The following is a 14,786-nucleotide window of genomic DNA, read 5'->3' on the forward strand; positions in this document are numbered from 1 at the left end:
TCAGAAAACGATATTTTTAATTATAAATCAAATCAAAAATTTTTGTATAGTACATACTTGAGATAATATTAGTGTTGTAGGTACATAATTTATGTAAGTTAATAAGTAAAAAAATATTCAAATATATCCATTATGATTTTTTTTTGAAAAAAAAAAAACAATTTTGGAATTTTTTTTGGGACCGGGTCGGGTCACCGGTTTTCATGAAAACTGGCCGGATCGCACTTGTTCTGATGCATGGCCGGTCCATTGCTTCAACCTGACCGATTATATGATCAGTTCACCGGCGGCTCCCAAGTCGACCCGGTCGAATCGGTCGATTTATTAACATTGGTTTAAGCGATTGAACCAATAATCCATTGATCCGGTACCTCGACCGGTTCGAGTTTCATAACATTAATCTTACTTGCTTAAAATTTGACGCAAGACCAACATGATACAACCACGGCAACACATCAAGTAGCTCTTTTAGTGGTATAGCGGAAATGTAGACATATCAGTACCCTCCGTCCGGTACAGTCTTCATATTTGGCAGTGACCATACTAAGGTTCAGATTGATCAATATAATTGGTTTTATCTGTTATCTCATCTTCCAAACTCCTATCACTGCATTGAGCAGTGACATTAGCAAACCTTTCTGGAATAGAGTTAATGGCCACGAGATCCTTTGGCCTTGTATTTGACTAGATCCTTCAAGTTTCTTGTAAAATCAGAATCATAATTAGAACAATGGCAAAATTGTTGAAAATCGACAATCACACAAAATCGAGAAAATAGAAAAAGAGATAAGAGTAGAGAGATTGACACGATGATTTACCCTAGTTCACCCAATTAAGGCTACGTCCAACTTGTCTGTACTATATTCTTCTCACCGCCACTAGTTACAAGTCACTCGATTTACAAGGAAAATATAAATAGGATTAGAAAACCCTAAAAACAGCTATTCATGGGCCCAAGCCCAAACTGCTAAGAAAATTACAATAAATCAGAGGCCTACAATAGTACCTAGCCTCTACGGGTCCGGGAGCGCTGCCTCCCGGGACCCCCGCCGGGGCGGCTCTCCCGGATCCCCGCCCGCTCATCTGGGAGCGGGACCACAGTTGCCTTTCTGCTGACCTCGATAATTAGGGCCTTCATCAACATGCGAAGTATGAACCATACCCAACAAAAATATCAGTTCTAAGAGGATAATTTTTAAGTAACAAGCTTAAGTCTTAGCATCCTTATTCCACTTGCTAACTCTTCTTGCATCAATCACATGTGAATCATCAACATCACCAAGTGACCAAATTTTTTTTGCAACACAAAATTTATCCTTTGCCTCTTTATTTTTCGAACTCCATTGCGTATGATTGTATATAATGGATTTTCTGTTATTTTGTTAAATACTCTGTTATTTTGTTAAATACTAATGCGTATCAAAGTAGATGCATCGGCGAGCGGGGTTCGAACTGTCATTCTTTTGGAGACAGCAGCGAACCCGTAACCAACCGCGCCAAACCTCTTTGGCATGCTGTTTTATTTCTATAGTTCCTTAATATGCATTAAGGGTTCGCTTTTTCTGCGGTTACTGCAGATAAATTATCTGCAGTTACGACGTCATTTCAGGACAGAAATTATGGTATTTTTATAATTTTAATTTATTTCAGGGTTATAATAATCTTTATTTTTATAATTTTTAAGATTTCAATATCAAAACGACGTCGTTTTAGAAATAAATGCAAATAACTTATCGGTAATAACTGCAGAAATATTTTTCTAAATAAACAAAATTATGTTAAAAGTCCAACTGGTTAGGTGGAATACTTTCATGCCGCATTTAAAACACTCTAAATCAAGTTTAGGTTGAAAAAGAAAAAGAAAAGCAATATGTACGTTATTATTTTAAGATATTTTAAATAGACAAATACTGAAAATGAATGTGTTCTAGTTTCATTTAAGATACTCTTATAATTTTATAGATTTTTGACTACAATAACTTATGAAAGCTTTTTAATTATGGGGAATACTTTTCTCCTTTAAAAGGAGAGAAGAGTTGTCTCCTACTGAGACAAAAAAGTGGGACCAGCAATTTAAAAAAAAAATAAAAAATAAAAAAAAAGCTTGACACGGAAGTCGATGTATGTGTGGGAATGAAATGTTGTCTCATGTGAAAGAAGAAAAGCATTTCTCTTTAATTATTTAGTATGAAAATTTGATTAATGCGAAATGCATTCAAATTTTGTAATTAAAGTATTTTTTGAGAGGATACAAAAAAAAAACTATTTTTTGAAAAGCATTAATTAAATAAGATATTAAATTTAACCATTTAAGGGGGGTGTATTAGATTAGGATTTTAAAAGACTTTTTGAGATAAAAAATTCTACAGATTTTAAATGACATTTTAGAATTGGAGAGACTTTATAAACTTTTTTAAAAGACTTTTTTTTCAATCAAGATTTCATAAGATTGAATTTTAAATGATTTTAATAGAATTCATAAGATTTGAAAAGACAATATGGTTTTATAAAATTTTAAAAAACAAACAAACATTCAAAATTACAAGAGTCAATATAAAAGAGAAATGTTATACTTACAACCTATTTTTGTTTTCAATATTTACAACCATATCTTAACCGTTGATTTCTGTCAATTAATGGTTATCATTTATTGCAAATTAAATATTAATTAATAAGTTTGATTTGCGAAAATAATAATCATTGATTGACGGAAATCAACGGTTAAGATATGATTGTAAAAGATTGTAGACAAAGATATGTTGTAAATATAATATTCCCCATAAAAAAAATAACAAAGAAATACATTGAAATTAATAAAAAATGTAAAACCAAATATAATTTTCTCTCAGTAAAATATAATGGGGAATGATATACTTACCACAAAAAATTTTACAACCTTTACAACTAACTTAATCACCATTGATTTCCGTCAATCTAACGGTTATAATTTATTGCAAATTATTAGGTCATATTTATTAATTCTCAATAAATTATAACATTTAGATTGAAGGAAATCAACAGTGATTAGGTTGATTGTAAATGTGGTAAATTTTTTGTGGTAAGTATATCCTGCCCCAAACATTAATATAATTTTTAACAAACATTCAAAATTATAAAACAACAGCTTTTTACATATCTAATGGGTTGAAAATCATCTTCTTCATTTGGTATCAAAGCTATGCATATATGATTATAAGACCCAATTTTTTTAATTATAAAAATAATTCTAAATTTGCATATAGAACCTAAAGTTCATAATAAAATTTTATTTGGAATTTTTTGCAATTGATCTTGGAAACCTTGGGGTTTTTGAAATTTTCTAACCATATATCATATGCATATTTTCATTGAATATTAAGAAAATTTTGAATCTAAAATTTTGAGTTTAATTACATGAAAGTTTAGAAAATTTCTCAATTTTTTTTCAATCGATACATTAAAACCTTAAATTGCTTTTGGGGCTTTTGAGAAACAAGTTTTTAGTTATCTATTGACACAAAAATTGTTTTAAATCATTTTTTATAGTGAAAGAATTTCGTTCATGAATGTATTCTTACGAAATATAGATTTCATATTATGAAAGTTTCAATCTTTCTTTAAATTGATATTGTTTCATTGATGTAAAACGAAAATAATACGAAAGTTCCCCTCTTATTTTTTCACCATTTTATTTTGTTCTTAATACAAAAAGCACATTTTGTCCTAAAAAAAATCGCGACTCATTGCTTGAAAAATCACTTTTTAAACTTTCAAAATTTCTCAAAAATGACTCAAAAATATGTTATTTTTGAGATAGATTATATTAAAATATCGTTGGTTTGTTATTTCTGGGTTATTTGTGATAAAAATTGCCCAAAAATATGTTTTTTTTTTTTTAGTTTTGACGAAACTCCTATGATGGAACCCAATTTCGAGCAGTCAATCTACCAAAAGAAGAAGAAAACACTGCAATAGAAGAATCTCAAGAAATCATAAGGGTTGAAGTGAGATTGTGAGAGAGGCATCTTATTTATATTTTTCACTAAAAAGTCTCACGAAATCCACACCAATAGAAAATCCATTAAAATCGTCGATTTTTTTTTTTGATATCAAATCTTTGGATTTTTTAATACTGTGATTTCATTATTTAAAATCTTGATTGAATACCAACGGATTTGGACAGATTCTAAAATAATATTTTAAAATCCTGATCGAATATCACGTGATTTTTTTTTTTTAATCCATTAAAAACTTAATCAAATACCAATAAATTTTTGTGTACAAAAACAATCCATTAAAATCGTTTGAAATCTGAATGCAATATATATACCCCCTTAAATGCTACCATTCTTGTCTTTGTCATTCTAGAACTAGAACAGCGTCGTTCTCACGCTCGCTCACGCCTTGAAACACCGTTTTAAATATCTTTTATTATATATATATACATATAAAAAAGCCTTTTCAAAATCCTCTCTCCATTTGAATCCGGATCCAGCGCCTTCGGTTCACGCTCGAACCAAAACCCTATCTCTTTCTCGCTCTCTCTTTGGTATCTGGCAATAGATTCTGTGTCGTCCGTGAGTACACAGTACAATGAGGAAAGGAGCTAAGAGGAAGACGAAGCACGAAGAAGAACCCAAACCAGATGCAGCAACAGCTTCCCAAGAAAACAAGGACCAACCACCTTCTCGAGCTAAACGGGTCAAGGCCTCTAAGCCCGAATCCGAACCCGAGTACTTCGAAGATAAGCGCAACTTGGTTAGTACATCACCACCCAATATTATATTTACACTTTTGGTTTTGATTGGCTATTCAAGTTCAAATTGCGTTATTTGGTTCATTTTCTTACATTTCGTGTTTAAATTGATATCTATGTTAGCATTTAACTATGTCCCGAAGAAGAAACATTGGGAATGGAATGGAACCTTTTATTATTTATTAAAGAGAAACGACAATGATTGCTTTTCACTCTCCTTTTGTTTACTAAATGAGTTGAGAATTCGTAAATAGCGGTACCTAGATCTAGCTATACTTGGAAGTGGCTATAACTATTTAGATTATTTGCTTGATTCTGTATTATCGATAGTGTTTCATTTTGGATAAGGTGTCGTGGCATTATCCAAATACATCAAACTTAACTGTGATATTTCTGTTGTATTGCTTTTACTGATTTGTCAATTTGGATTGTGTAGGAAGACTTGTGGAGGGAAGCATTCTCTGTTGGAACAGAGGTTTGTTAAGTTTAGTTGTGGATTTTTCTTGCTTTACGATTACGAGTTGTTACTGATTGCATATTTTTCTTACTGCCTCGTGTTATGATGCCAGTGGGACCAATTGGATTCCGTCTATCAAATCAAGTGGGATTTCTCTAATCTAGAAGTGAGTATTGGGACCACTTAGATTTTCATTCATGATTTTTATGCTGTGCTTAAGCGAAGTTAACTGTTTTATTTGATGATTTGTGTACAGAATGCATTTGAAGAGGGTGGCATTCTGAATGGGAAAAAGGTTTACCTCTTTGGTTGCACTGAGCGTAAGTAGCTTGCAAACTTCATTCCCCCCCCCCCCCCCCCCCCCCTTTTTCCTACATTTTGGTAGGTGGCAAGGAAACTAATTTGTTTTGTAGCCGTTTCCCCTCATTTGGTCATTTATCTTACGTGTTATCCATCTTGTCATCTGCAGCTCAACTGGTTATGTTTAAAGGTGAAAGCAAAGTTGTCTGCATACCTGTTGTAGTAGCTGTAAGTTGTCAAACTGGGCTGTATACATGTATCATGATGATGTGTTGACCAAATTGATTATTGCTTTTATGTTTTTTCCATGAAAATTAGATTGACTGTTTGATCTTGCAAATTTGCAATAATAATATTTTCCTTCTAGCTTTGTGTGTCTTTCCTAGTGGTTCCTCTTTCTTGGGTATAAACTTAGAAACACATCCTTAATATTTTAGGGGTTAAGGTGTTATTTTTGAAATGCCAGTTCATGGAATGTGTTTTGTTACTAGTTTTACATGTTGAGTCAGCAATGTATCAATTTTGATGATTGAAAATTTATTTCTTCGTTGTGATTTTAATATCAAAGGTAGTTCAACTTCCTTCTGCCAACAGGTTGTATCACCTTTCCCACCATCTGATAAAATTGGGATTAACTCAGTTCAGAGAGAGGCTGAAGAGATAATTCCCATGAAACAAATGAAAATGGACTGGGTTCCATATATTCCTCTGGAGAACCGGTATTCATCCCAATTTGTTTATTTTTGGTGGTTTCTTTGGAATCATTGTATGAAACATTGCTTCTTGATCATCTCTGAACTTCTTCATATGATTTTTTGTCTTCATCAGAGATAGCCAAGTCGATAGACTAAAGTCTCAGATATTTATCTTGCGTTGCACCCAAAGAAGGTATAGCTTTTTCTTTGCCCCTCCTGTGGCAATTTTGTCTCCTGTAGCATGTTTCGGAACTTCAGTTATTACTATTGAAGATGATAATTCATTAGAAGTACTGATTTAAAGGATTTCCTCTGAAAAGAATCTCTCTTATAAAACAGACTCTTGCATCTTGATAGGTTTTTGTTTGATTGCCTTAATTTTTTTTGTTTCCTTACTGTGTTAAAGGGTTGTTTTCTGAGGAATATCATCTACCTTTATGTTGCAAGGTTATAGCTTAAATAATCTTGTTATTGTGCTTTTTTCTGTTCTCTATTAATTTTGATAGTCACCATTTTTCACTTTTCAAATTAAATTTTATGAGAAGTTATATCATACCCTTCTCCTGCATGTAGCCAAAAATAATATTTAGTTTTTTCAAATAGTGTGCAGAATCTTCAACTTTCTGCATGATTGTCTGTGTTTTACCCTCCAGTACGTGGCTTGTTTAGTTGATGCAACTGTATTTTGTCATTGCGAATTTCAGAAAGTGTTTTCATTATCCTTGGCGTGTCCCATTTGCCATGGTTTCGTGCCCACATGGCACAAATAGACTCAACCTCTTATAAGAATGTTTGTTGGGAAAACTGAAAGTGTCACTCTGATATTTTCTTCCATCTTAAAATGGATTTGGCACCTTATTTCCTTTATGCAGCTTGTTGAATTGACCCTTTATTTTAGTAATTGTTGGTAATTGCATTTTAAGATTTTTATCCACACACTTTGTAGCACATTATGAATAGGACTTTATCTTACATGTGTCACAATCTGTGGTGCAGATCTGCTTTAAAACACCTGAAGTTGGATAGATTAAAGAAATACGAGTACTGCTTGCCTTGTAAGGTTTCTGGCTTTAGAATATTACAATTGTTCACATGAATATTTATATCAGTTTTATCTAGTAGTGGGAAAAAAATAATGAAATCTAATTAAATAGTTTTAAAAAAAGGGTGAGAATGATGGGGAATTGTGGGCAGTTCAGTTATGTGGTTGATTGATTATGGGTAAATTACGCGTCTCTCTCTTGAGAGATGTTCAAATTACAGTCTTATCCTTTATTTTTGAAAAATACATGTCTCTCCAAGAGATGAAATTTATACACTTTAGTCCTTTTTAATATTTAAAAACCTTTTAGCAGTGGTGAGCAATTATAAATGAGCCTCCCAGGAGCATTTTCCCTTTCTCTGCTACTTTTTGTTTCCCCGGTAGCTAATTGCGAACACCCTATTATTGATTTTAGGAATTTAGAAGTTAAAATGAAGTTTTAAACACCTCTTTTATTGTCTTCAAAACTTCCTTCACAATCTTCATTTCATTTTCTGAAGTCCCGAAGTTGATAGTAGAGGTTCAAAACTAACTGCCGATAATGCTGAGAGTCATAGAGAGAGAAAATTTGCCGATAAAGAGCTTGTTCACATTAAAATGAACTAAAATGTAACTCATATTAATTTCTTAGGGGAAGAGAGTGTAATTTTCTAAAATGGAGGGGAGGATAGTGTAACATAAACATTTCAGGGGAGGGGAGTATAATTTACTCATCAATTATTGGTTCTTCATTTTGTTTGAGGCATAATGTTCATCATCAGTTAGTGTTAATGTTCTTATTAAGATAGCTGTTCATGATTGCTATTCTTTCTGCAGATTTCTATCATCCATTTAAGGAAGATGAACTTGAACAGAGCACTGAGGTTCAAATAATGTTTCCAGCTGAGCCAAATCCGGTAATTATGATAGAAAAGACTTTTCTTAGTGAAATGACAGTTTTTGGATTGTTTGGGATCATTTTTTTTTCATTTGATAAGTGTAAAAAATGAATCTTCTGAATAATTTTTTGTTATCAACTTGGACGGATCAGTGCCATACATGGTTTTCTATATATTTACTTATGTATTGTTTGTTGCAGGTCCACTGTGGATTTGATTGGGAATTTGATGAACTTGAGGTAATGAATTAACTTTCTGGTGTTTGTAGTTTAGAATATGTCAGATTAAGCTAGCTAGCAGTTGCAGTTTAGAAATTATAGTATCCTTTTACAACTTACAATCATATAATTGCCAATTTTCATGAAGCTTGACATTATTCAGCAGGAAATTTAATGTTTCTTCTGCTTGTCATTTTGCAATTCCTATTGCGGACTATAATTTGCTGCATGTTGCTATGTTATTGGGTTCTAGTAAATCTTGACTTATCTGCATCCTTTGATGGAGATTGTGGCCGTGGGACATGAGAGAAAGGCCTTTTGTTTGTCCTTTTTTTTTATGTGTTTCACTCTTTCTCTACTTTATTGTCCTCTTAGTAGAAACAGGGTAAAAATAAAGGGCAACTGGAAAATAAAATAACAATGAGCAATGGCCTCTATGCGCTTATTTGTTATATATTCTGCAGGAGTTTACTGATAAGCTCATACAGGAGGAGGTGTTATCAGAAGATCAAAAGGATGCCTTCAAGGTACCAAATAAGGGAATATATATAATTGATTTATAATTTCCATATCTTTAAGTGGTAAGTTACGCTGATACTTTTACTTTTTTAGGACTTTGTCAAGGTAGAGGTTCGTGAAGCAAAGAAGGCTAATAAAGAGGTACTTTTGGTGCAGTTGGTTCTGTACATAATGTGTTGCTTTCTGCTTTTTTACCTTATTTCCTCTCTTGTAGGCAAGGGAAGCTCGGAGAAAAGCCATTGAAGAAATGAGCGAGGAAAGTAAAGCTGCATTGGAGAGTATGAGATTTTATAAGTTCTACCCTGTTTCATCTCCAGATGCACCCGATGTATCAAATGTTAAGGTAGGTGTTTGGGCATTCTAATATGAGTTTTTATTTTTTATATTTCTTTTTTCCGCGGGAGATGATTAGAAATAGTTAGGAGGATAAATGATCCTACTTAAAATAAAAAGAAAATACAAACAATAAAAACACTAAAAAAAACATCAATGGAATCTACCCAATCCCTCAACAACTTATCTGTGAGGGAGCCCCCCTCAAAATGACTATGTGCTTTACACCAAAGTAGAAGCCAATCTCCTAATCTTATCTCAAAGTACTGCTCTAATATGACATTCTTTAGTTTCAATTTCTTCTGCAAACATCCTAATTTGACCTTAGGGAGTCATCTTATTCTCTGACAAATTTGTATTTTCTTTAATAAGACATTACTTGTAATGCATTTTGAGGGAGAAAGGATGGCATTTTAGGGGTGTATGTGTACATATGTGTGTCTAATAAAGGATAACTGAGGTTCCAGAAAGCATTGATGGAAGGAGATATTCGATTTCTCTTTTCATCTTTGAATTGTGTAAATGACGTAAGGAGTTGAGAAAAATACAGGCTGTACTTGGTTTAAAAAAAAATCAGCTAGCTAATCCAAATTAGAGGTATGAAATCATTGAACTATTGGCAACTGTACTTCTGTGGTTTGTTTTATCAAAATTCTAAAAGGATTAGCCAATATCATTTTAGTTTCTTTTTCATTTTTTTTCTTCTTTTGATCAACCTGGTTCACATTGAATTTGATACTGCTTACAATTTATTTAAGGGAAAAGAGAAAAAACATAGCAACATCTTTATGGCAGTAACCATTTTCTTTCCCTGAATTTATATCCCTTTTAATCTGGTTCAGCACAAAATATGTCTGTTTCTTGGCATGAATGTTTTGAGTAAAGAACATACCTTTGGATGGATATATCTGATATGATTTATAAAAAAGAAAGACTATTCAGGGCAGGATGGCGGCTGATACTGAAATTATTACACTTTGTCTTGAATTTCTAGTTGATTACATCAGAATGCATTTACCTTGCACCTATAATGTACATTGAGTGTCATTATCTGTGTTTGCAGTCTCCATTCATAAACAGGTATTATGGAAAGGCTCATGAGGTTCTGTGATTGGCTCCAAGATAAAAATGGCAATTTTCCTGGCTTGTTTTGCCAACCGCAACAGATATTTTGTTATATATGTAAGTTCTGGAGGCAACCCTCTGGTGCCCATCAAATTTTCTTTGCCATTGTTGTTGTCTAAAGTGACATACAATGTAAAATTGTAGGTCAGAAGTCCTAGAGAAGTGAACTAGGTGTTAGGAGGAATTGAGACATATTTCTGGCTTCCAATTTGTAGAGAATTTCTGAGAGCTTCAGGAGCAGCAATTTGCATGGCTCTTGCTTGTCTTAAGATTATTCTTTTTCCCGTCAAAATTAGATGTATGACAGTTTTGATTAGAAGCTAAATGAAGAAATAAATTCATTATTGTTTCTCTAATGTAGCTCGGCTCCGAATATGCTGTTGTTATTATAACATCGTAGGTGTTATGTATTTTTACAGAAAGGACAATTTCATGGATTACCTGAATGTGGATTAACAATTCCAAGATTCTAATGCATTTACATCAATTTTAAGGATTGAATTTCATTACATCCATTCTTTGTTTGTTGGTGCGTTTAGTTCCTGTTTACAATCCTGATCAAATTGATTTCTCTGAAGTGTTAATTTGTGAGTACGAGTTCTCCAGAATCTTAACATTATAATTTGAAGATGAAAGTCTTCAGGAATCAGGACAGTTCATTTCTGTTGTGGTTCCATTTTTGTTACAAAATAGAATACACAAAGCTATTCATTTTGATTTACGTACCCCTGGCTGAGCCGCTGAGGGATGGGGCAGAAATCCGTTTTCTTCTTCCCAATGGAAGCTACAAAATAGGTACCGTAATCTGTACGGCATCTAGAATAGGTTAGTGCAATACAATGTGGGGAAAAGAACATAATTTTGTCGTACTGGCATCTTCGATGATACAATTTAAACTTTCAGTGGTTTTACAACAAAATTCAATTTATTTTAACCGCACTAAGTTAATAACTGATTATTTAAGTTAACGATTAATTGTTTCAGTTAATTATAATGTGATAAAGTTAAGCGCGGAACGTCCCATATAGAATAATAGTATTTCAATTTATTTTCATTAGTTATTCAATGACATGAGGTCTATGCAAGACCACTTTACTAAAACCAAGCCAATGACCTGCTAGAATCAATCACACAATCAAAGGATGTGTATTTACTGGGGAAAAAAACTTGTGGACTGTCAACACCTGCTTAAGACAGTTGCATTGATATTGTCTTATAGAATCATAAAACTTAAGTTTAGCAAACTAAGATTGAATAATTGCTGGAGAACTTATGAGAAAACGGAATCATGTTACAAGATTTGTTTTTGTGTGTCCTTTATTTATGAATGACAACGAGTACTTTAGCCATATGCATTTGAGGGTTCTGGGTTGATGAAACTTCCCTACCTAAGACGATTGCTTTATGTTGCGTTCATGCAAAACATAATTAATGATTTGGATTAATAATAAATAAATCAATATGTTTATTCAATTTTATATTTTTATATCATATATACAATGTTAATAGTATGTATTTAAAATATTTTAGGATTTAATGTTTTTTCAGTCACCTTTAAAATGTCTTTGTTTTAGGATTGAGAGAAAAAAATTATAATCATAAAGATTAATAGTCCTAGAATAAATTAGAATTTCAAAAATATATTTCTTCCAATCTCAAATAGACGTCGTTTTGGAATCACAAGACATAAGTTATATTTTTCGTGATTGGAGAAATATTAAATCTAATATTTTATTTTATTATATTTATTTATATTCACTTATATATAAATTTACATTTGGGGCATTATTTATATTATTATTCTTTTTCTAATATTTTTATATTATTTAGATATTCTATGATATTTATATATTCAATAACATCTACATACTCATGCCTGTTACGGTGTCGTTGCAGTGGTTTTGAAAAAACATGACATTAATAAAAATGAAAAATAGGGTAGGAGAGTTGGATGCAGAATGCTATTCATGATAGTTTTCTTAGAGCCCAAGAGTTGTTGAAGTCATAATCAGTGCCATCACTAAAAGCATTTCTATTAGGTCCCACCATTTCTTTCCTTTAAACTAAAGAGCCAATCTCTGAAATTGTATTATCCATTTAAGACCTTGACAATAATCGACAAAGCACACTTTGATTGTAACTCTTCACCTAGTTAAATTGCCTGTTCAATATGAAGAAGATGAACCTTTTTAGCTTCCTAATCGTCTAGTGTACAATCTTAGATATTCTCGTGAACATTTTGACTTGAACACTACTGATGAATTATGTCAAAACATAAGTACTAAATAGTTACATGTTACAACTCCAAAGTCCAATAAACACTATTACATTCAGTAACCAATTAATAACTTTAATATATCCTCCAAGTGTGTAAAATTTATCATTAGATTTCAAATAAGCCAATCAGCAACAAAGTTATACCATAATATAAACTCTTATATATAAATATAAAATGAGATTAATATTTTTCATGTTATAGGATATAAATCTCCTACGCACGTAAACATAAAAGTACACGAGCTCCGTATATTTTCATATTTTTGTGTGTGTAGGAGATAAAATATTTCATATAACACGAGAAATATTAATTCCGTATATAAATAATAGAGAAGTAACTTGTTGCTATCATGTAACCTCTACCATTCAACCCTATAACGTAGGTTGGCTTGCATCATTCTATTACCATTTGCATCTTGATCATCATTGACTGCACTTTCAGCAATGGTCCTGTTTATGGAACTCTCTCTATAACTTGTGATCCCTCCAATCTCTGTGAAGCTCTTTGGAGTAACTTGAGACCCAACAGAGTAGAATCCACCATTGAAACTTGGAAAGTCTGTTTTGGTTGAAACAGAATGAGTCAACTTGTTGATTTCAGCTACCCCATCATTGGTTTCTGTGATTGGAGAGTGATAATCTTCTTGTCTACCCACAGAACTCTTTTCTCCCTCAATTTCCCTATAGTTGTTGAGATACACCTTCAAAGGTCCAACATAGTTCTCAAACCCAAGTGTTGTCATAGCCCACAAAAGATCATCCCCATTAATTGTCTTCCTCTTTTCTTTCTGGCACTTGTCAGAGGCTTCACCAGTGATGAAGCTTATGAACTCTGACACACATTCCTGAACTGTTTCCTTTGCTTCCTTTGAGATTTTAGCATTGGCTGGAAGTGCTTTTTTCATGATACGACTCACGTTTGCTATAGGGAGGAACCTGTCTTGTTCTTTTGAAGAACTATCTGAGATGTTCCCAGATGTTGGACTTCCCACTGGACTTGTCTGATTTCTCTTCCCTGCCATGTTCAAGAGAAAACAATAGAGAGGAACTGAAGATAATTAAACAAGATTCTCTCTCTCTCTCTTTCTCTTTCTCTCCCTATGAGTGCAAGTGTAGAAGCACCACAAATGATGCTTATAGCTTAGGTGCTGCGGCTTTTATAATACGGGAACAAAAGTTGGGGAGATATAAAGTGCAAAAGCAGAGAAAGGTGCTTTGATTTGGAATATTGGAGGGTGGTGAAGAAGATCATAAAGGATGGTCTTTATATAAATTAACAGGACCCACTTGGTCATAATAAATTGAAACAAAACAAAAAAAGTGACAAACATTACTTTTATTCAATGAACATATACATATACACCTTGAATATTTAAATCAGATAACACCTTGTCAGAAGTATGTGTTTAATTAATACCAAATTTTATACATAGCTACCTATTGAAAAAGGAACAAATATAAAGTGTCGGCAATGTCCATTAAATAAATATCATTCTAGCTGGAATCTTATGTTTAATTGGTCATGTGAGAAATAATAATATATATAAACCAACTATTGAAAGTTCGAAAGTTTAAGTTGGAACTTATTCATGATGGTACATTGGATTATGTTCAAAGTATAGATAATCTGTGGGGTTTGGCAAAATATTTTGTATATGTCCTTCAGGGAGCATTTTTTATGAGGTTCTTTGAAAAAAAGAGAAAATGCTTTCCATATGGACCAATAATTACATATCAAAACCTTCGTTGTTTGAAATTGCAAGCTAAATGATGAGAGAATGATTATGGAAAATGGGTTAAAAAATGTTGGCATTTAGTTAGTTTGGAATTCTTAATCAGAACCCATAACGTGAATTATTCGTACTAGTGCTATGTTATTTTTGTACGGCTTTAAAAAAGGCCTCAAAAAGATGAGGCACTGGGATATATGCTTTTACTTTGCACTACTTTTATGTTGCTTTGTCTCAATGAGATTCTTTTTATCACATATACATGTTGCGGGAGAGTATCATTTCAAGGCATCACAACCCTCGGTCCCAATTTTCTTCTTTTCCACCTGACTTCTTCTTGAAACAATTGCAATTCATGCGCTAATGTTGAGCTAAATAAAGGAAATAAGAGAAAAGATTACGGATCCTTTAACATCAGTGTCAAATGTGTAACATCAGTGTCAAATTTCACATTTGACACCTCATCTGAGAGCTATT

At 32.6% G+C, this 14,786-nt stretch overlaps 2 protein-coding genes across 3 annotated transcripts; one reads left to right on the forward strand and one right to left on the reverse strand.

Moving 5' to 3' along the window:
• The first annotated feature begins 4,446 nt into the window (after positions 1–4,446).
• LOC133290364 (protein HEAT INTOLERANT 4-like) lies at positions 4,447–10,722 on the forward strand. 2 transcript variants are annotated; one of them, XR_009748656.1, is made up of 15 exons: positions 4,447–4,737; positions 5,172–5,210; positions 5,305–5,358; positions 5,449–5,512; positions 5,662–5,720; positions 6,087–6,211; positions 6,321–6,380; positions 7,184–7,242; positions 8,046–8,125; positions 8,308–8,346; positions 8,790–8,852; positions 8,938–8,985; positions 9,059–9,187; positions 10,241–10,359; positions 10,447–10,722. XR_009748656.1 is itself a non-coding variant. In XM_061488437.1 (14 exons), exons 1-14 carry the CDS (start codon positions 4,573–4,575, stop codon positions 10,286–10,288), a joined length of 1,032 nt encoding a protein of 343 aa, XP_061344421.1. In that variant the 5' UTR covers positions 4,447–4,572; the 3' UTR covers positions 10,289–10,722. The 2 variants fall into 2 exon arrangements, 1 of the variants encoding a protein (XP_061344421.1); XM_061488437.1 differs by having other exon boundaries at positions 10,241–10,722.
• Positions 10,723–12,629: 1,907 nt separating this feature from the next.
• LOC133290377 (nuclear transcription factor Y subunit B-8-like) lies at positions 12,630–13,692 on the reverse strand. The gene has a single exon (XM_061488450.1). It carries the CDS (start codon positions 13,599–13,601, stop codon positions 12,939–12,941), a length of 663 nt encoding a protein of 220 aa, XP_061344434.1. The 5' UTR covers positions 13,602–13,692; the 3' UTR covers positions 12,630–12,938.
• Between the last annotated feature and the right edge of the window lie 1,094 nt (positions 13,693–14,786).

The sequence above is a fragment of the Gastrolobium bilobum genome, unplaced genomic scaffold (assembly GCF_033153095.1).
Source record: "Gastrolobium bilobum isolate Gb01-03AN ecotype WA unplaced genomic scaffold, APGP_CSIRO_Gbil_v1 utg4377, whole genome shotgun sequence".
Taxonomy (NCBI): domain Eukaryota; kingdom Viridiplantae; phylum Streptophyta; class Magnoliopsida; order Fabales; family Fabaceae; genus Gastrolobium; species Gastrolobium bilobum.

What these genes read in the sequence shown, in the direction of transcription:
- LOC133290377 (XM_061488450.1), bottom strand. Translation starts at nt 13,601, where the DNA reads ATGGCAGGGAAGAGAAATCAGACAAGTCCAGTGGGAAGTCCAACATCT.
- LOC133290364 (XM_061488437.1), top strand. Translation starts at nt 4,573, where the DNA reads ATGAGGAAAGGAGCTAAGAGGAAGACGAAGCACGAAGAAGAACCCAAA. An exon ending in CATTCTCTGTTGGAACAGAG is followed by an intron (nt 5,211 to 5,304) that starts GTTTGTTAAGTT and finishes TTATGATGCCAG; the next exon opens with TGGGACCAATTGGATTCCGT. An exon ending in GGGATTTCTCTAATCTAGAA is followed by an intron (nt 5,359 to 5,448) that starts GTGAGTATTGGG and finishes ATTTGTGTACAG; the next exon opens with AATGCATTTGAAGAGGGTGG.